This window comes from Balearica regulorum, chromosome 1, assembly GCF_011004875.1.
Source record: "Balearica regulorum gibbericeps isolate bBalReg1 chromosome 1, bBalReg1.pri, whole genome shotgun sequence".
NCBI classification, from domain to species: domain Eukaryota; kingdom Metazoa; phylum Chordata; class Aves; order Gruiformes; family Gruidae; genus Balearica; species Balearica regulorum.
In genome coordinates, this window is record NC_046184.1 from 125,499,378 (window position 1) to 125,521,932 (window position 22,555).

The 22,555-nt window shown below is 35.5% G+C and overlaps 1 protein-coding gene across 1 annotated transcript in view; it reads left to right on the plus strand.

Annotated features, from left to right (window-relative positions):
* The window catches only part of CFAP47 (cilia and flagella associated protein 47), a 360,776-nt gene that overhangs the window by 238,384 nt on the left and 99,837 nt on the right, over positions 1–22,555 (plus strand). The window contains exons 51-52 of the mRNA XM_075774464.1: positions 897–994; positions 22,057–22,232. Coding sequence (XP_075630579.1) covers positions 897–994; positions 22,057–22,232 — 274 coding nt within the window. The remainder of the gene's footprint in view (positions 1–896; positions 995–22,056; positions 22,233–22,555) is intronic.

The following is a 22,555-nucleotide window of genomic DNA, read 5'->3' on the forward strand; positions in this document are numbered from 1 at the left end:
ATAATTTCACAAGCATACACACGTGTGTGATGAATAGTCTTCTGTGGCTTCATAAATTATCTCCGAAATTCAGAGGGAGTCTCTGATGGATTTCAGCTTTTGTACATATCATTAAAATTTCCCATCTCTCCTTTTTTTGACTAGATTTCTGGATTTCTCACCAGTTTATCGTGTAATTAAATATGGGTTTACAAGAGTTTACTGCAGGTTTTTTTCTGGCCAAACTTTTACTAGTCATTGATAACAAAGCTTAGGACAAGATAGATAATGAATCGGATCTAATAGAATAATACTGATGTGTGAATGTTTTGATACTTGTATTTACCATCTTTGAGCATTCTCGATCTCTTTAATAGCAACTTGTTTGTTATCACAATAACGCAGGACATCCTGTCTCAAAACCTGATGAAAAATGCATTGCAGTATAAGTCAGTGTATGTTCAAACATATATTTGAGGATGGATTTTATGTAACTGAAAATTCTAATCTATTTAATGAATAACTTGTAGTTTTGAGCCTATGGTGGATGAGCTTTTAATAAAAAATTAATTTGGAATATTATTTAGCATTGTATTTGTTGAAGAAAAACAGTTACGAATCAATGATATTTAAAATTCTGAAACAATCTGATAGTCTATGAAACTAATTTGCCAAAGTGCTATTTCCATTCAATTTGTGTATATATTGATTTTGTTACTATTTTGAATCCAGTCAAGAAGGGATTAGACAATGCAGTTGATTGACAGCAAGTAAATCAGTTCATGATTTGCTTTGTCTCAATATGAACAATGACTGGCATTTCTGGTAAAAGTCCAAATTTCTCATTGATTTGAATGCTGCTAGAATTGATCACCTCATGAGATGATTTGTAAGGCATTTTGTTCTTCTTAACATAGGAGGAAGTTCTTCAAATTGCAAAGTGTGGTTCTCCTTAAAGATTAACAGCATACCTGCAGCACCAGAAGGAAAGATAGATGTGAAATGCAGAGCTCTGGTAAGATTACTCTAAATGTTTAATTTTGTTCTACTGCATTAGAAGAAAAATGTAATTTTTATTGTTGGTCTGGCTGCTATCACAGAGGATTAATCAATTTTATTAAGTGACCACACACAATCACTTTTTGAATAATAAAACTCAATACTTACTAAGACCTCATTTAAGCTCAGTGATATGAACTAAAATGAATGCTTGAAAAAAGTGTCTTCTTTATCCTATTTGAATAATTACATTTTTATTCTGCTGATATCTGCTTCTAATTTTGGATCTCAGATAAGGTTGAATTCTATATAAAAACTTCAAGCAGTTTCTGTACAGTCCACAAGAGAATGACTCTCTTTTGGTACCCTCCTTCCTTATGCATGACAAATTATTATTGTCATTTAGATTTTGTTAATCATTGGAATTTATTTCATCATATTTGTACTACTAGATAAATACATACTTTCACTCTCAAAAATGAATTAAATTGTTAGTCATTTTAGAAGAATGATTACATCATATTAAATAAGTTGTATGTTTTAAAACACTGAAGTATGTAAACATAAAACAATTGTTTAGTATATTTACTTAATTATTGGGTTTTTTTCTCCAAAGATTTTTAATTGTATTTATCTTTGAATTATACTTTAAGAGGTTTTTATTTTCAGAGCTACTATTTTTCTTACCTTCTGTAAATGAATATTTGCTTTATCATCTATACATCCTACCTTCTGCAGGAATTGTAAGCAGCTAAGAAATACTGACTTTAATAATGGATGCTGGCAACATGTTCTATGAATAGAAATAGCTAGTATGGTATTTTGCTGCAGGATCATTTCTGCAAATAAAATTATGTGGTACAAGTACTAGGGGACTACCTCTTCCAGTAACAGATGCTGGGAAGTGAGAAGAGTCTGCTCAGTTGATTTTACATGTCAGCATGTGTTTATGTGGGAGGAAAAATCGAAACCAGTAAGCATTTCTGAAAATATTTAAAATATCATTGTTCATATATCACTTCTGGCATGCTCTTTCTTCTTTGAAGTGTAGTATTCTGATTGTGAACTTCTGTAGGGCTGAGAATCACATAATGACGTTTTCAGAATCTTGGTGTTGGGGGAGCATGGTCGTAGGGAGGTGTCTAGTGCTAGTAAGAAACACAAAAGCTAGACTAAAAGAGTTTGTGATTGGAGACCTTGAAAAGAATAGTGTAGATTTTTGTCCCACAGGATCATGCATTGTCTTGTATCATTTTCTGGTCTGAAAATACTCTTAATATAATAAAAGGAAAAGCTAGATTTAAAGTATATTATTGATTCCTATTGTAAAATAAATTCTCAAGGTCCATTTTAACTCTGCCTATAATTTTTAATCTAATTCAGTATGAAACCTGCAAGAAAAACAGTAAAATCTGACATACTTTTACAATGCATGGGGACACTGAAATTCTTGACCTGAATGGGGATAATTCCTTTCTGGGAAGATGAAGGAGGTAGAGAAGTAGCTATACCCCTTCTTCAGATCTCTATGGAAAAATCTCATTAAAAACATATTTGTTGATGAACTTTGAAGACAACACAAAGATTTTTGCTTAACAAATAATACATATGGTTACTATTACAGAATTGCTATTACTGAATTGACTAGTTACTTGCCAGGCATTTCATTTTGGAGTGGGAGAGCTTTCTGTCTCTAATGTAAGTGACTGGGATTATCCTAGCTAATGTTTCACTATAAACTGTCAGTGTGACACTGGTAAAAAGAGCTAGTACAGCCCTTGACTGTAATACAAATACAAGCAGAAAGCAAATAGTGTTGGTGGTACTGCTATCAGAATGTTTACAGATCTGGTTCTCAGAGGTTAAGAATTATATTGAAATGCTGGGAGAAAATAAAAGAAATCCACTAAAAGCACAGGGGACTAGAAAAGCAGACCTTGTCATATGAATGCTAAGTAGCTCTATCAACTTAATTTACCAAAGAAAATACGGAGAAGGAATGTGATCACTCACTAAAGAATATTGAAAAGATAGTGGCGATCTCGCAGTTTTGCTGGCCAACATTGCATCAAGAGCTAGTGGCCAAAAAATTTAAATCTGAGAAATATTTAATCTTGTGTAGAATGTCCTTGTAACAAGAACAATAAAACATTGGAAAATCTTACTGGTGAAAACAGTAGACTGAGTCTTGTAAAGCTGAGGACTTGAAATTGCTTCAAAAGCTGATAAATTTTTAAAAAGCCTAGACACCTAGTACATCTCCTACATCAGTGAGTCAGAATTAATGAATGCATTGATCTCTTTTTGACCTTGGAGTTTGTCTTCTTCCTTCCTGGCCCTCGGAAAGAAAACAATTAGCAGCATTTAATTTAAAATAAAAAAACCCACTGCTTTTGGACAGTAGTTATAGCTGTATCTCATAGTCAAATGCTATACAAATTTACCCTCAGCATGTCAGAAGTACTTTTCCTGTCTTACACAACTGGTCAGATTTCTGAAACATCAGAAATTGGCTACAGCAGAGGGAAAGTTGGCAGGACAAAGTTTTGAAATGAGCAAGAGGTGTATTAACATCTTGCTTTTCTTAATGATAAACGTGGCCACAGTGACTACCATCCTGCAGACAGCAAGGGACTCCCCAGGGCAGCGAGGGTTGGTGGACATGTCAGGAACAGTGGACAGGATGGGATCATCCTGACGCATGTCACCTGGGTGCCACAAGCACCATAGACATTCACAAGACTTCGAAGAATATATTTGCTTGCAGATTCCAGTTTCGTGTTTGAGGTTTTGAAATGCTTTAGGCTAACTCAGCCTTTTGTACTTCATAAATGAGCATCTGTTTGAAATGTAACGAGTGTGACAGGATGATAGTTCATACCATATGAAAAGGGGTGGCAAGATGTGGGTGTCAGGGTTCAAACGGAGTTTGTATCTCCATAGATACTCTGACCCTTACGGATGGCAGGAGGCAATGGCCGTAAGCTGATGTTACAAAAGGAATCCTCTGTTAAAGGGTGCAGAGAATTTTGAAGAAACAAGTAGGTCTACCTGGCAGCACCATGCAATTGATTGTATCTCAGGTCTTGGAGACAGGACAGTGTTTCTGTCTTCTGCTTTCAGCACACAAAATCAGCTAAAAAGAAACACCACAGGTCCGTCTGTACTGTCGTGTTCCCCCCCCACCAAACGTATACGACTTTAACAAGGCATCGTGTCACTGTCCTCTTTTAAATTGCTCAGGATTTTCTGTGTTAAGTAGTATTGCATGTGTTTTCATCTGTCTTTCTCACAGTACATAATTCTGATTAGATTCATGATCTTGAATTGGAACAACACAGGGTTTTCCAGTTACATTTATCTTTGTTTTTCTCTGTTAATTCTGTGTCTTACCATCCTTAAGGTGCAAAACTTCAGTCTCAAAAGATATTTGAAGGTATGAAAAGGTATCTGAAACACTTAGAGATAATTTGGTTTAACTCACATTTTTAATAAAATATAATGAATTTGGATTTTTACATTGATGAGACTAAATATCACTTTTGGATGTGTTCTTTCTCTCAACTTAAAATTCAAAGTGGAGGTTGAGTAGTTAAAGGGATCAAACCCAGTTTTATGCTACTCAAGTTTTGTTAAAACTCTTTTGGCTTGTCATGGCTGAAAGCATTTAAGCTTGTATTTTGCTAATAAATCAGATTATGATGAGGCTATTTAATGGAAATAAAAATATTGAATAAGTGTGCTGTATTGAAAAAGTTATTTTTAATCTCTAATCTAATTTCAATTAGTTTAATCACTGTATATCAGAAAACGAAATATCCTTGTTTGAATAGAATGCTTGAAAGGGGTTCTCTGTCTCAATGAAAATGTCATTTTTCAGTAGGCAGAAATTTGCCAGCTTTTCAAGGGAAACCTGTTTTTGTTTTCCTCCCTCCAATAACAGCCAAAAAAAAAAATCCCGAAAATATGAATATGGAGAACTATGCATTTTTTTGGCCTTTCTCAACTTTACATATATATATATATATATATATACACACACACACATATAATATATATGCACACACAAGTATATATATAAATTTATATTAAAATATACAAAGGCAATGAGCTGTGCTAAGGGTACATTTTCTGGATCAAGTAGAATGTCTACTAAATGCATTTAGAAATAGAATAGTAGAAAGGTGATTCCAATAAATAAAAGATGATGATTCCTTATAATTAATCTTTTAATCTGTTATCCATGCTTGCTGGCAGCAAAATCAGTGTAAATTAGGGTACAAGTTAACTTTTAGACTGGTTCATCCAGCTGTAAATTGTAAGCTTGGCTTCCATCTTGTCCCAGGTGTAGCTTAATTAAAATGAGTATTTTAGTCTAACAAGAAGTTTAGATTGAAATCCTATTGTAGTCCTGACTCTTCAGTAGATAGTGTGGGTTTCTGGGAAATGGATGAATAAACATTTCAGTAAAGACCTCAGAATTTGACCTATAAAATGAAGTGGCTTTTTAATTTTATAGAATCATAGAGTGATTTGGGTTGGAAGGAATCCTAAAAATCATGTAGTTCCCACCCCCCTGCCATGGGCAGGGACACCCTCCACTAGACCAGGTTGCCCATAGTTCACTAGGGAGGTTCAGACCATAGGTTCAGAACCTATGATAAGAACCCTGGACTTGTCTCCAGGGGTTGTCGGAAATGTCAAGGGAAAAAGCAAAAGTATGTACTTTCACAGCTTTTAAGGGTTTTCTGTTCAGACTTTTTGCTGAGCTGCCAGGTGTATCCTTAAACTTATGTATACATTTAGTATCCATAACCTCCTTTGAATTTGAAGTGTTTACTGACCATGGTGTAGGAACCATTATCTGTATTTTTAGCTGTGTTCTTTAATTTAATGCCCACTAGTTCTTAAATTACAGGAGTCAGTGGTCAGTTAAACCCTATTCAGTCTCTCCATGCTACTCATGATTTTGTAGACTTCTGTATATCCGTTCTGAATTATCTCTCTTCCAAGATGATGAATATGATAAGGTAGTCATCTTCATTTATGTTTTCCACTTGGACTTTCATATTTTACTATTATAGTATTTCTACAAAAGTATTTCTTTCAAAAATAAAAAAAAAATGATCCAGCATGTATTGAAAGGAAGAAAATAATTTGGATTTTAGCAGTGCTTGCCTTCTAACTGCTTCACTTGATGTATTTTGAAGCGTGGCTATGAAAACCAAGCTTTCAAAACAGCAGCTCCTTATATCAGAAGTCAAACTATGACAAACTTCCTTGATGCCAATATTTGATGATACCAACCATTTAATTAAAATCTTAGAAGTGGTGTTAGGAACACCTCATTATTTATCCCACTCTCAAGAATCAAGCAAACTGTCTTATTTATAAGCTGCAATTGCTGTTAGGAGGTATTGCAGTGAATATTGAATTGTGAAGCTCTGGTTGTAAAACACTTAAATAAAAGAGGAGATTTTAATTTATTTCTTTTTGTAGAAGAAAAATTTAATCTGTCAAGTAAGAGTATAGCTTTTACTTGGAAGAAAGGAGAGTAACTCTGATGTGAGGTTCCCTCAGTTACTCATCTTTTCCTGCCCAGTGTGTACATGGGAAACATTCATAGAATTAAAACCAGTGCTGATCTGCTCAACATGCAGGAAACTGTAAGAGGTAATATAAATATTTCCTAGCATGGGAATGAAGATTCTAATGGCCAAGACCTAATAGTAGCTCCCAGTGCAAGGACTGGTAAGGTGAAGTACTGTGAGAAGGCTTTAGTTTTTATATGTAGATGCCCCTCATTCCTGCCTTTATTCCACCTGTTAAAAGGAGGACAGTGAGACTGAGCACCGAGTGAGATCCTGAACTCATAGGAGGGTCTGGTTTAGCTAGGTTTCATTTTGTGGAATAATGATACTTTAATTTTCCTATAAGTAGTCTCCATCTTTTCTGTATATAGATCACTTTAACTATGTCTTCTAAATAATTAGAGGTTCATCTTTGAATTCTTAAACAGTAATTATTATAAACATGTATGCAACTGTAGAAAAGAACAGTACATTGGCTTATTTGTGTGAAACATAGATCTTTACGCATTGTACATGATGGTGGTAATAGTTTCATATACAGAACTGTGAAGAGACTTGGGGTTAGACTCTGAATCTTCAAGAAACTAGAATTTTTCAATGGACTACTATGTAGTTTAAATGCAGCTTGCATTTTCTTTGAGTGATTCATTTTATATATATATATATAAAATACACTTGAGAATGTCCACAGAATAGCTCAAAAATCTTGAAAAGAGAAACTAGTTCTCTAATCAAGAGTGTGTCTATATTGATATATTCTGATTAAGTAGATGGATTAATCAAGATTCCTGATATATTTAATCTATTAAGTGGTATTTCAGAAATACATGATAAACAGTTAAGTACATTTTGCAACCTTCTATTAAGTGAAAATAACTTATCTTCCTGCTTTTATATTGCATACTTGTGGTAAATCTCATTGTACTCTCAACCATGTACAGTTTGGGTCCTCTGACAATAGTGGTAGTTTTTTATTTTGCCTGAATACCTCATGTTTTGACTACAGCCATGTATTGTGTCTCTAAGAGAAACAAGAAAATATACAATCATTCAGTGAACACATCAACCAGATTATAAGGAGTCACAATGATTTCTGTTGTAAATCATATAGCTTGCTGATCTGGATATTTTTTCTAATCCAGGCCCTGAACACTCTGAAATCTACTCATCACCATTCCAGAAATGAGAAGAACCATGCTGAAATGGAGGGGGATTAGCCAGAGGCAGATTTATTTTCTAAGCCCAGTGTATATTAATAGAAATTAGATCAATTGGTGAAGCCTGGAAAGGTTGTAAGGATGCATTCCAGCTATGAAGGATTCCTGCCTGCCTTGATTGTTAAAGCTTGGTAAACAGGGAAACCCTTACGAGTGCTTAGATGATAAGCCTATTTTTCAGAGGAGGGATATTATCAAGTATTGTTAATACTGAAATAACCCAGTCAATCCTGATGCTGCTTATAATGAAAACCTCCAACCTTACCTTACAAGTTCATCAGTCAATGCCCAGCTTCAAACTCTATTTTTTTTGCCAGCTGTCATAATGGAAGCAATCAATCTAAATTCTAAGTACAAGTGTCTTTTGTTGGTGTCCTTTGCCTTTCAGTCCAGCCTGAGAACTAGTTCCAGCAGCTGGCACTGCTGGCTTATAGAGAACATTTCCCTACAGTCATTAAAAACTCCATCAATTGTGTTGCTTGTATAAACATTTTCATAGTACTGTGCTGGAAATAATTCCAGTAAGGAAATTTCAGATTTGTGAGGCCTCATTGCCTATTCTATCATTTTGAAAAATCCCTTTAAACTCTAGTTTGTTCTGCATGATGTAAAGGAGATTGATGTTGGAGACTTGTCAGCTTTGGCCTCCCTCTCCACCAATGCAAATTTCAGGTTGCATTTCACCCTGGCAAAGATCGTCAACTCTATTAAAAGGGATCAGCTAAAAGCTAGTTTCTGTGATCATTGTCTGCCCAGGAATTTCTTCCTTTTTCTTTCATGAAAGCACTAATGTATTTTTATTTCATTTTGTCTTGTCCAGACCAGCCTGTGGCAGTCTAATGAACCTCAAAGGTAAAACAAACCTGCAACAGTAGAGATGGAACAGGATGCAGAACTGTACTTTCATATGTGTATTTTTAAAACATTATTCTAAAATACATTTCAATAGTTCTGTGGGTTTTACTCTGTTAGTGACTTCTAGATAGCATCAGACTGTTTTTCGTCAGTAGCTGTGCATTGGGTTTGCATGGCAAGGTTTTAGGTATGCCAGTGGCCGGCCTGCCAGGGTCAACTCACCACAAGCTGACAGCTTTTCAAATTTATTATGAATTCTAAAAATCAGGCTATGTCTTTTTGCTCATATATGATTACAAGAAAGATTCTGTGATTTAGCTGAACTAGTGGAACTATCATTTCTTTTGATCATGAGAATGTTGTTCACTTGTCAATAGCTAAGTTTTTCTACAACTTGAAGAGGAAGCGAGAAGCAGCACGCTGTTATTGTCAGCTAGATCTGGAAATGCAAGTCAGAAAGCAGATAAGGAACAGTTCAGTCTGGAACTGAATTGACCTTAGCACAATGTAGCCTACTGTATAAAGAGAGGAGGAGCCATCCTTTGGACCTCTTTTTCCTTTCCCAAAATCCTACTCTCTTCTTTAGAAGGTAGACTAAGGAAGGATGGATAGCAACATGGGATTCCTACTAGTCCTACTGCTGGATCTACTCAAACTCTTCCTACCTGTCTCCAGAAATGATTTTGCCTTCTAATGGATTGATATGCTGTAGATCACCCTTGCCAACTCAGTGATATTTTTCTTCTCATAGGATATATTGGCTCAAGGAATCGTTCCCCTCAAAATTCATGACAGATTTTTAGCACTTGGGAATCATGCTCTGGGGACTGTAGAGGTAGAAGCCATCTGTGGCAGGTGTCAGTCTGTTTTAAATCCATAACTCTTTTACAGAGAGCCACAACAATAAGAGATTACACAAAAGATGCGTTAATTTTGTCTAGATCACGCCTCTTCCTTGGCACCTCTACTTCTTTTGTTTAATTACTTGAAGGAACCCACAAGGAAAGATGCATCTGTGTTAGCCTTTCAGTTCACAGCAACAGCATGTTTTTCGGGTGTCTCTCCTGATCATCCCCACTTACTGCACTTTCATTTACATCACACAGCAGTCCTGGATTGCATGAAATGCATCTCTTTTGGGTGTAACTTAACGGGAGAACATTTTCCAGGTGCTTGTCTAATGTTCTTCAGCCATTAGCGGGAGTTTAAGTTCATGGGAGTGAAATAGAACTACTCATAAGCAAAACATTCACGGGCGCTTGTATTGTGTGGATGCTGGGTCCTCACCACCCGCTGTTTTACTCTACCTGTCTACTTCTTTTGTGTCTTGCTACATGCTAATATAGATAGATCATAGTACACAAATCTTCGTAACTCTTCTTGTCAAAAAAGACTGTGTTGTGTTTTTTCTAACAGGAGTTTGCATTTTGTGGGATCTGCATTATGTCAATAGACAAATATAATGTAAAGAGCTTGTTACAAGTACAGCCAGTGTTAAACTTAAAATTTAAATTATATATCAGTGTCTCCTTTATTATTTTTTTCATTATTTATTTAATTAAAAGTTATAAGCATATAATTAAGAATATTTTGTAATTGTGTGACTTGGCAGTTGAAGACAGTGGTACACTGTTTACATAGCTGTGGTACATTAATTTTTCATAAATCTTAAGCTAAACTGTAATCTGAATATTGTTATACATGGCTGATACTTGGATCATGTTCTCAGAAATTGAGTAACCTGAAGTTATGAATCATGCTCTAAGACCAATTTTTAGAATATGCTTTCATAACAATTGGTAGCATAAAAAGTAATATTCTGTAAATGAACCATGGTTTGTGGAAGAAAAACAAATTTGGGAAGGTGGTAATTATTAATCAATAACAAAGCGGTTTGGCAAATAATTCTGACCAGAACATATTTGTATAGCCTGTTAAAAAAAACCCCAAAAAACAGAGTTATCAAAAGGAGGGTAAATTATTAGAAATATTAGAATGTGAGTGAAAATTTTTCATAAATATATAGCAGCTGCTAACCCCCTCCTCTCTTCTCTACAAGATGCATGAATCAGTTCTGTGATACAGCAGCAGGGAGCTCATGTAGATCACAAAAATGACAGCTGAGCTGTCACTAACTGCCATTGAACAAAAATGTAAGGTTAGCTCTAAACCAACTAATTAGAGGGGTGTTTCATCTATGCTAGATGAGTGGTCATAGATATGAAAAATAGTTGTCAAGTGAAGAAAGAGAGTTGCCTTGTATAATTAAACTACTATGTCACTTGGTCCATAACTGTTGTTGCTTGTCCTGTGGCTTATGAATCAAAACAAGAGGGTTTCTTGCTCAAACATTAAACACAGCAAGTCCACAGTAAAGGTTTGGAATTTTTTTATAAATTTACTCACTGATGGTGTCTGGATTACAGATTGTATAGCTTAGAAATTGTACAGCTTAGAGAAGTAGGTATTAAAGTAACGTCACTGAAAGGAAAACTTAGCGTTTGAACTCTGTTTCCTGGATATACCTCTGTAATGATTCTCTTTCTAATCAGTGGATTGTACTAGATTTTTAGCTCAAGAGAAAACATGGTTGTGTATAGACTCTGTAGGGTTGGTTTTGTTTTTTGTTTTGGTGGGGTTTTTGGGGGGGTTTTTGGTTTGTTTTTTGATTTTTTTTTTATAGTAATGAGAAGAACCTGAGAGAAAACAATGAGAATTTATCCAAAAAATATACTTAAGTATAAATTTTCAAATTATGTTTGGAGGCTCTTACAAGTGATGATGTATGAATTTTTCTGCAGGAGTGTAACCTTTAAATCTGTCCTGCCATTTTTCTGAGTTGCCAAGAAAATCGGTGGTACTGCCACTGGTTTTCCCCTCAGTGATGAATGTGAATTAGTGAGCAGTGAGAACTCACTGTTTTCCTTGTGCAATACAAAGAAAAAGGAAGAAGGGATCTTTATTACTAATTCCATTCCTATGAAGTTTGTCGATCTATATAACAGGAAACTGTATCTTTTACTTAAGACTAATTTGGCAGGGGTACTACTGCTCTCACAAAATGTAGCAATACCCATGCTTCTCCAAAATAGTATTGCTGTGTTCCCGTGATCACAATGCTATTTAAAAATGCTGGAGTGAAATTAAAAATACTATTTTGTAGTTGTGCATCTCTAGAACATGGGTTGAAGCAGCTATCTGTTCTTTTCTGCTGGATTTCTATGGATAGCATGCACAGCTTCTGAAACAGCAAATGATAATTAAATGGCATCATTACAATGAGCAACAAGTTTATCTACACTTACATTCTCAAACAACATCTGAATCAGGAACTTCAAGTAAGTATATAAAACTGGTTGATTACAGACTTGATTTGAAAACAGATGCTGGGTTGAAGTTTGTAAAATGTCATTAACTCAGGGATAACTTGCTTTAAATTATACAATTGACATTTTTACTTTAGGCTAAACCCCTACCTATTTTAGATGGTTTGTCCTATTGAAAAAGGAATCCGGATCTTTCCTCCTCTGTTTGAAACAGTAAGGAATGACTGTGTAATTGTGACAATATGAACGTATCTCTGGCACTTGCTTCATCATCATCCTCACTAGAAAGGAGGGACCAGTGTCTGTTACTCTCTGAAGACTGTTCTTCAGCCTTTTTAAAATGAATTTTCTGCTTGATTTCAATTCCTGGTATAAAGGCATATGAAAATCATTGCAACTGAAATCTGAGAGGACTAAAGAGAAGGTAAAGTCTCGGTGAGCATAGAGACTACATTAGTTTAATCTCCAGAGATATTTGTATAACAGTAACCTAAATGTCATACAATTGGTTCCCTGCAGCAGGTATTTCTGTTGAACAAATTCCAGCTAAAGTTATTTGAGCGAAATGTGGAGTAAAAATTAACACTATTCCTTTCACATGGAAAGAGATAGTGAATGTGTATTTAGTAATTATTCATTTCTATATTTCTCTGGGATTTAGAAAGGATACTTTACCAAGAATTTTAAGAGTTCAAAGGAACCATCTGAGAAAGCAGGAAGCTTTCCAAAGCCAAATGACAATTTGTTCCTGAACATTCATTATTCATTAATTAAATAGCACATCCAGTTATTATGAGTTGTTTGTATATTTGAAGGCATTTTTAGTTCTAAATGCAGAGAAAACAACCATATTTTTTTATTTTACCAACAGATAATTATTAAGTATCTTCAGCCATTGACAACATCGTAACAATTTATAATTTAAACCAATTATTTTTTAGTTACTGTATTTTGCTTTGGTGTTTACTGTGAATTTCCTAATGGGGAACAGTAGTATTGAGGCCGATAAGTTCAGGTTCGTTATCTCAGATTGTTTAGAAAAATGGACTGTAACAGTTACTTTGCCTTGCAAATATTGTAATGGATTTATTCAGGTTGTATGTAGAGGTCAAGAGCTGCTTCTTATGTTTTTATGTAAAATGTCTAAAAAGTTGGCAGTTATTGCTTTGAGCACACTTACCAACTTAGCAGTTGTCTATTTCATGGTGAAAATTCTAAGTGTATATTGCTGGTTCACTGAGTCAGGAGACTTTCTAATCCATCTATATATTGGAAAAATAGTATTGGCTGTCTTGAGAGCAAGTATCTAATATGTGAGCTCCAAGCAGGATCTGTACAGCAGGAGATAAGCCAGAAGAAAAACTCTGTTTTGAACAGTGAATTACTAGTTTCTGCTTTAATAAAACCAAATGCCTGGAAGGGATTGAGTTTGGTTTCCACATAATTGCGGAGACAATAGTTTTGTCTATTCTTTGCCAAATCTTTCTCTTTCTCTCTCTCTTTCAAGTCCCTGAGAACCACGTGAGTACTCAAAAGTTGGTAATGTAACTCTGAAACATATGCTGCCCGCCCCCACTTCCACCAGAGTTGTTCTTGCTGAGCTGGAACTTGTGCCACTGTTGCCATTCGCAATGGCCCCAGATCCCTGCCACTAGTGCGCTGCTGCTGCGCTTCTCAGCGGTGGTTTTAAAAGATCACTGTCACAGTCTTCACACTTAGCAAGATGTTTACATGCAGATCTAAGAATAGGCAGGGTGTTTCCATCACTGGTTCCAGCTCTTTCCAACCTTCAAACCTCCTTGGTTTTGGCAGTTGCTAGAAAAATTAATGCAACAGTCTGTTCTGTGTGATCCATACACAGCAGATGGTGACTGTAGGATGAATATAACAATTGTGAAACACTTCATTGATATTTACCCAAGTTTTAAAATTGAAATGTCAGAAGGATACTTTTTAGTCTAGGAAAGATATAGGATGAAATAGTGACTCATGTCCAGATACATGGATATGCCAAAAAAGGTATATTTCAGGTGATTGTAATAGCAGTCCTTTCCCTCACAGAATGACCTGCCAGGTACACAAAACTGAGCACACAGGAATATGGAGAGATCAGTATTTAAAGAGCTTTATATTCTTACTCACAAATCCATGGTTCTCTAATAAACACTTTCTTCCGCATCTTTCCCATACCACCCCTGCAGAGGGAGAGGCTGCTTTCTGCGTGCCAGCAGAACTAGTTGGACTGCACAGAGAGTCCCAGGGAAGTGCAGGGGTGGGTCTTAGTTCAGATTGCTTTAAGTTTAGCTCTTTCAGATGTTCTAGTAACAGATATCAATCAATAATAATATATATTTGATGTTAATGTTTTTAATAAACATTGTGATATAGCGAACTTGCATTACTTTTTTAGAGTAAGTACTAAGGGAATGTGTGGGACAGATTACTAATACACATACCTCTAGTATGTCACATATGGAAGACAAAATAGTGCAGTATTTGTTGTATGTGAGACAGTAATCTGTGAGCAAACTTCAAGGACTTAAAAGTTAACTTTGCTTGGAGCAACAACTAACAATGAGGATGCTTTCTTTTAAAGTTTATCTGATCTTTTAAGCCATAGTGAGGCATAGAACTAGATAATTCTCATAGAGAATCTGTATATAAATTTCTGTTTTCAGAAAAACTATGAACATTTGAGAAATTCTCTTTGCATTATAATACTGATACTCTCTGGCTCCTGAGACTGCAGAGATGTTTCAAAGATAACAGTTGGATTTAAAAAACCAAGTGTCTAGAGTTTGGGAGAGGAATGTTTTTATCCAAGGCATTTTACCTGTCAGTATGAACTTATTTGTAATTTTTTACTCTTGGGAAATTCAGGAGAAAAAGTTATTTCTGAGTACAAACCCTGAAAATTTCAGTTTCATTCTAGAATTATCTCTACCTCTATATGTTTTGTGCCAGTGATAATTATGTTATCAGTCTTTTAAATTGCAAAGAAACATGCCATTTTAAAAATCTCATTTTAGACCTTCAGAATAAGAGAGTTACAGTAGGCGCAAGATCTAAGACAGTCAAATTAATTAGCATTTTACCTCTGCTGATTGAGTAACTTGATGGTAAGTGGTGCAGCTGAGATGTAAATTATCTCATTACTATGGTCATAAAAATTCAATGACATGAAATATTATCAGAGTTGGTTACTAACTTTAAAAAGTAAAGAAGTACTTTTAGTTAGCTATACCAGCATGAGCTGGGAGTAGAGGCAGAGAGTAGAATATTTGCTTCCACATGTGTAGCCCGAGTCATTACAGTTGATGGAAGTATTGTAATAATTAGTCATTAGTGCTATTCTACTGCAGTACCATTAGGTTCTGATAGGTGGTTGTCAGTTTATTTTTACCAAGTATTTCTGAAAGTCTTGGAAGCACTGGAATACCAGCAGTGCTGCTCACTGCCTTTGCCTGATCAGTTCTGCATGAGCTAATGCCTCAGCATTTCACTGACATGGTCTTTATCATGTTTGTAGTTTCATGCTATGTGAAACATGAAAGTACATGTAGTTTCATGTGAGGAGTTTTCCAACCTCACCACATCAAATTTTCAATCCAGGACAGTATGCCCATGGTGCAAATATCAGTTTCAATGTCTAATAGGGTAAACTAAATACTATTAGAATAAGTTCCTGGAAGTAATTCTGTTGTTTCAGTCGCTGACTTCATTATGACTATGCAGAAATCATCAGCACTTACCAAGCCTTCCAAAGTCTGTTCTAATCAATTGCAATTATGAATTTATGACACTATTGTAACTTCATATAGCATTTGAAAACAAATCAGTGAGACCAGCAGAAAATAATTGCCGCTGTTTGTCGTAGCATTATACAGGTAGATACAATTAGCTCAGGAACTAAACTTTGTACTTTTATATACATTGACAAAGATTTGCTTAAATACTTAACTGGACTGACATTTACAAAGTGCTCTGTGGGCAAGATTTAGTCTAGATCTGAGAGAAATGATTGAAAAAGACATGTTTTGCTAATTGTCTACCTGATATATCAGAAGCTATTTGGAAACTGAAAGTATCCTAAAGTTTACATCTCCTTGGCTTCCCTGAAAGAAAGGACTGGTTGCAAAGGATGATGGTCATTATTCTGAGGTTGATTTTGGGCAAGTATCTCTGTGTCATGACATGCTTAAAGAAGAATTGCATATTACTTTTCCATGAGACATAATTGACTCTCAGAAAATGCAGTAGTAACTGATAGTGCTCTTGACTTCATTATCTAAGCACAGTTTCTAACTTAGAAATGTTGCATTTTCTAGTGCTTTTATTGAATGATACTGACCATAAGTATTTTGTTCTGGCATTGTGGATACGATCATTTGTGAAGGAGATAGGACTTTCTGAAAAAAGATGTCTCCTTTTGAGAGATAGATTCCGGATTTACTGAACTGTCAGTCATCCAAAACAGTCCTGCTGAACAAGGACTGTAAATACTTCTATTGATTTGATTCAAGCTATGTTTTCCATCATCGGCACCTCATATATTACATATATCTGCACAGCAAAGTGACTTATAAGAATGATGAATAGGAGCTGTATTGAAATCTGTCAGTTGCTGAGTCACACTTTCCAAAAATGTTGTTGACAAAGTAGATGTAAATGATTTTCCTGTAAAACCCTCTGAAGATTTGGTCCTTTGTTACATTAATGCAGTAGCAGATATCTCCTTCCAGATTGGCTTTGGTAATGGAAAAGATTAACCTAGTTATATTTTTTTAGTAGTGCTCTCTAACAAGATTCAGCTTTCATAAACCACGTTACTGTACTTGGTGGCTTAGGCAACTGAGCTGATCACTGCAAGTGCCAATCCTCAGTACAGAGATTGGCAAAAAGTAGCTGTAATTGATAATTTCTTCATCTCACACTGCTGGATCTGAAAAGGAAATCTGCCTGTGATCTCAGGAGGATGGAGAATTATTGAGCTTCAGTCTACATGGACTCAGAAGTGGCCTTGATTTCAAATGCAAAGGAATATTCATTAAGATGTAAGCATAGTTATTACTTCTTCAGTTATGGGAATTTGGGATATTAATTGTGAGGTATGTTTTTTACAATTATCTTAATATAACATTTCTCTTGCAATTCAATTCGTCTTTGCTACAACTTCTTCTATCTATCTCTACCAAACCAGAAACATTATACAGATGGACAAAACTGAGGTGTGTGCAAGTCCAAACATGTGCATATTATTTAGTTCATTAGCATTTCATATATGTGTTACAAATTTTTGTAATACCACTTTGGTGTGAGTTTCTCAATGTGCATGATTTCTTTTGATGGAGCTGAAGACATCATAGATAGCTTCAGTCACAGAATGTAATGCTTTTGCAGTCCTCTTCTTCAATTTCAAAAAGATTTTTAGCAATCATTTATTGCAAAACATTGTTTTCCCAGTTTGCTTGGTACAATGTCTAATCCCTATTAAGAGGTAAACAGTGTAGTATTTTTAGTCAGTGAGTTTAAAATTATTGTAATAACTTATGAACTAATCATCTCTGTATTCTGTTTTAGGGCATTATTACTTAGACACTAATGCACATTTCAGCTAAAAGAAATTCAATTCAGTGTAATTTTTAGATGTAAACTTATATGTAAATTTATACCTGAAACTAATTGCAATATTAGCCTCTGATATTAAATGTCCTGTGCACATTTTTTTCTTCTAGTTAGCTTCTTGTACTGTACCAATGATAAAAATAGATTCCTTATTAAGGAAGTTTTACAAATATATAATTTACTTACTTAAGATGTTTCATTCTAGATTTTGAGTAGTTCAATTTGCTGTTCTGATAAAAACCTTAATTGTTGATGAACAGTTGGTGCCTTTTTGCAAGCTGTTATTTCGTAAGGCAAAATATGCCAAGTAAAATGGGAAAATACAGTATCAAGATAATGGCAGTGTTGTGATTTTCTGTTGTCGTAACCCTACATGGAAAGGAGAGGGTTACCTTGGCAATTCGTTTACATCACAGGGGAGGGGTGGCGGTGGGGCGGGGAAAGGACTTGTACCATGAGGGAGGTGGTTCACTTCACAAAGATCTGCTCCATTAACTTATGAGTGACTAGGAAGCTGGAAGGACTCACCTCTTCAAGACATAGGAGATTAGGACTTCCTTGTGTCTGAATGATCAATGTGAGAAAGGCCCAGCTGCATGGACATCTGTGTCTGGATTAGAAATGTGTGTGAAGTGGTGAAGCGAGGCGCGTGTTGGAGGCATGTTGCATCAAGTAGTTCAAGAGCCAGCTCTGATTTCTAAAATTAATTTGACCAAACTGGGCTGAACTATGTTCAGCATGGCCCTGAAACTCTGTCACCAACTCTGCTGATCAACTCACTTGAGCCTCTTTTGTTTCAAGCGGAAATGAATAATAATGAGGATACAACAGGAGACTCTAGCTTAACTCGTATTGCTAACATATAGACACACCGATGGTGACACTGAAAGATCTGATCATTTTGAGCCTATGGAAGACAGAGGCCAAGATCTATTTTTTTCAACAATATTGCCACCATTGCAAGTTCAACCTTTCGGTAAGCAACATTTCTCCTTGTCATCAGGTGTGGCACAGAGAAAGAAAAGGCACTTGTTACTTGTCAGTCCAGAAGAACGATGATTTAGACAAGGACCTACAAAGAGAAGAATTTCTGCTCCATCAAAATAAATTTCTTACAACTTACATGACTTGAAACTTTGCTTCTATAGCAATAGCCTGGCAAACTTGGGAGCAAGTACAAATGTTTTCTCCTCAAGGTCCATGGAATGGAAAAGCTGCAAACAAATGTGGAGTGAAAGTCATCTCCTTAATGAAATTGGATTTTAATTTAAACCAATTGTTCTAAAGCATTAAAAAGTATAGTTAGTCTCTTGGAAACTTTGGCCAGATAGTGCTTTTATTGACACCTGCTGATGGTTAGAATAGAATTGTTACTGAAGTTTGAACACAGAGAAGTGTTATGCACAGTAATTTTAGAATGTGTCCATCTTCCTGTAAGCTACCTTGTTGAAGTTAGAGGAGGCTTAGTTGATAGTTCAGTGCAGTGTGTACATTAACAAAATGTAAAATGACATATTATGGACTTAAATCCTTTAGGTGCAGTTGCTAAGAGAAGGACATAGAGAATGGGATGATAAGAAAATCTTTGGTATAAAATATGTCAGGAAAATATTTCAGCAAACAGACATAATATCATGAAAGATCAATTGATGATGGTGAGAATCTTTTGAAGCAAAATCTCGATAACAGTATTACACCCATACATAGGCTCAGTCTATAAGTATAGGAAAAGTGTAAGCAGTCAATTGACTGCACTGGACAAGAAGTGGATCACAGCACATTCTAACTGAATAAAAACATGACATATTTCACCAGAATGGCTCTGTCTTGGGCAATAGCGGTCTTGATACAAGAAGTTTGAGGAATGAGATTATTTCTCTTTTTTTCAACTTTTACATTTTTCCTTTGTCAAAATGTTTATAAAAAACACAACACTGAAATGTGGATCTAATTTAATGACTATAATGTGTTTGGATCTTGCCTATGAAGCTATTCCTTTGCATTCTTTTTGATAAAATAGTACTTTCAAGAAGAATAATACTCTTAACAATTGCATGGGTATTTTGTTATTTATCCTAGTACTATGCCTCATAACAATCCATTAAGGCCTACAAATGTACAATATATATACATTCTGTTGATAAGTATACATCTCCCTTTATTACCATCCATGAAATAGCAGATCTTTGAAATATTTATAGCAATTCCAGGGAAATTTCCTGGGAAATTCCAGGGAAATACATAATTTTAGGCATTCATTTTATAGTGGCAAGAGAACATGGTTTTACATTAAGCTAATGTTGGCAATATAAAATCTCCTTTGTGTACAAGGTAACAAAGATTTCTTTGACAGTTGCTGCTTTTTTCCTAAATAACCAGTACAATATTTTCTTTTTACTGTAAAAGTATTTCTTCAACACAGCATGTAGATGTTTTGCTATAAAATTATTATGAAGCCTTTAGCAATAAAATGGTAGATAGATTTAGAAATTTGTTTACATCGGTAAAAGCTATTAATCTGAGCTTTAAAATATTTTATGGCAAATTTAAATCCCATCTTACTGATGCAAGGCACTTGAATGATTTAAATTGTTGGTGTAATCTTGCCATCTGTAGAACATTAAATGTGTTTTATGTGTGTTCCAGTAGTCATTTTCTATAAATGTAAATATATACAAATTTACCAAATCATAAGCAGGTTCAAAGCAGAGTGAGGCTTGAGATTGTAAAGTATTTCATGTTCAGTTTTTAGTGTATATTATTGATTTTAGTAGATACTTTATCTTTTTCTCCTTTCATGTTGCAATTTGAATTATTTACCTTTTACAAAAAAGTATATGGCAAAATTTTGCTGTGAGAACCAAATCACCATATGTAAAAAATCCCCAGCCTTGCATTTTGAAATTAACTGGTTTGTTAGAGCAAAGGAAAGACACCAAAATAGGGATAGAGATAAATGTAGATACAGAGAAATAAATGCATATATTTGGGGTTGGATTTTGTGTATTTTATATAGGTGAACATAGATGAATAGAACATAAGTATTTTAAACTGCAGGTATGCATCCTGAATTGTGACAATGGACTTCCTTCATTAATATATTCCTTCCTGTCTGTTTAAAGTGTTTTGTTTCTTAAAGTGTATTGATATTTACACACATAGGGTACATAGGATGGATTTACACTGTTTTTAACCTTACAGCAAAGAATGGTGTCACTGGAACACTGCTGAAATACAACAGTGTTTCAAGGGCTGCTAAAGAATGCAATGTAGGAGTTGTGCAGAGTGAGCCGCCTCATTCCTGCTCATCTTAAAGGCATTCCACGTGTAATACTTATCTAATCAGGCCATAGTTTGGCTCCCTTTTATTATAGTAACTGGAATTTAATGTGCATCTTTAATAACAGCCATGTTTTCCAGATGGTCAAGAAAAGATGGTGCTTGTTTGAAGTGTTCATAGACTTTAAACAGAAAGATATAGAGACCGCTAGTAAGGGAAATGACAAAAAGGAATGAGAGAGGGAATGTTTATCGTGGTGGTGTTGTTTTAATGTCAAGTATTGTGACGTAACTTAAAAATTAAGAGGAACAGAACCTGCTGAATTCAGTCTGAATCACTTGCCAGCTTGTAAAGTGAACATTTTCAACTGCCTGTGCTTGGCTGTTGGGAGATGACGTGGAGGGTTTACCTGGTTAGGGCTACAGCAGATCTGCCTGTAAGGTGTATTTGGCAAGCCTCAGCCATATCTCCTATGAGGACAGGCTAAGATGATAGTTGGGGGTGTTCAGCCTGGGGAAGAGAAGGGTCCGGGGAGATCTGATTGTGGCCTTCCAGTATGTGAAGGGGCCTACAGGAAAGCTGGAGAGGGACTGTTTGCAAGGACATGGTGTGACAGGACAAGGGGTAATGGCCTTAAGCTGAAGAAGGGTAGATTTAGATTAGATATTAGGAAGAAATTCTTTACTGTGAGGGTGGTGAGGCACTGGAACAGGTTGCCCAGAGAAGCTGTGGAGGCCCCATCCCTGGAAGTGTTCAAGGCCAGGTTGGATGGGGCTTTGGGCAACGTGGTCTGGTGGAGGGTGTCCCTGCCCATGGCATGGGGGGTTGGAACTAGATGGTCTTTGAGGTCCTTTCCAACCCAAACCACTCTATGATTCTATGATCTTGGAAGGTGAAGTATCTTGCTAGAATGCAGACTGGCCAGGAAGACTTGAACTTTTCCTTATTTATGACATTAAAGAGTTTACAATTTGAAGACTGGCTGAAATGTTTTTTTCTACAACTTTTTTTCGGGGGTGTGGGGGGTTTAGTTCACACATCAAACAAAAGTGCAGCCTGTGTTTGGATAAGTGTAAATCATGAGTAAGCATTTCACACTTGTTTGAGAAAGATCTTTTATGTGTAATGGCTGATAATTAATTTTGTTTTTGTTTTTGGTTTTGGTTTTGGTTTTTTCTCTGTAGGATACTGTTGGAATTCATATTCCCCTCACTAATCCTGCAGATAAAATTCTCCAGCTGAGTGTGGTGCTGGAGAATCAGTCACTTTGTGGACAAAAGTCTTTCACTCTTAGGCCCAAACAAACATTTTTGTATCAACTAACATTTTCCCCAGCTGTTGTTGGCACTTCAGATGAAAGGTAAGTTGCAGAGTTTTGATGCTTTTGGTTGTGGCTCTTGTACTAATAAGTGAACTACTTGCATTGAAACCTCAGTCACTTGATGTAGATATCACCCTGAAAAAACCCACTAAAGGTAATAAATGGAATTAAAAAAAATAAATCCAACTTTAAATACATTGTATCCCAAACAGCAGCTTTCCTCTGAGGGGAAAAACCTGCATAACAGGTAGTAGAATAACCCCTAGTTATTCTAGTTCACTAAAATTCAGTGAACAATATTTTAGAAATTTATTTAATATTAGAAGTCCCCTCTGAAAACTTCAGATGAATTGTTAATTTTG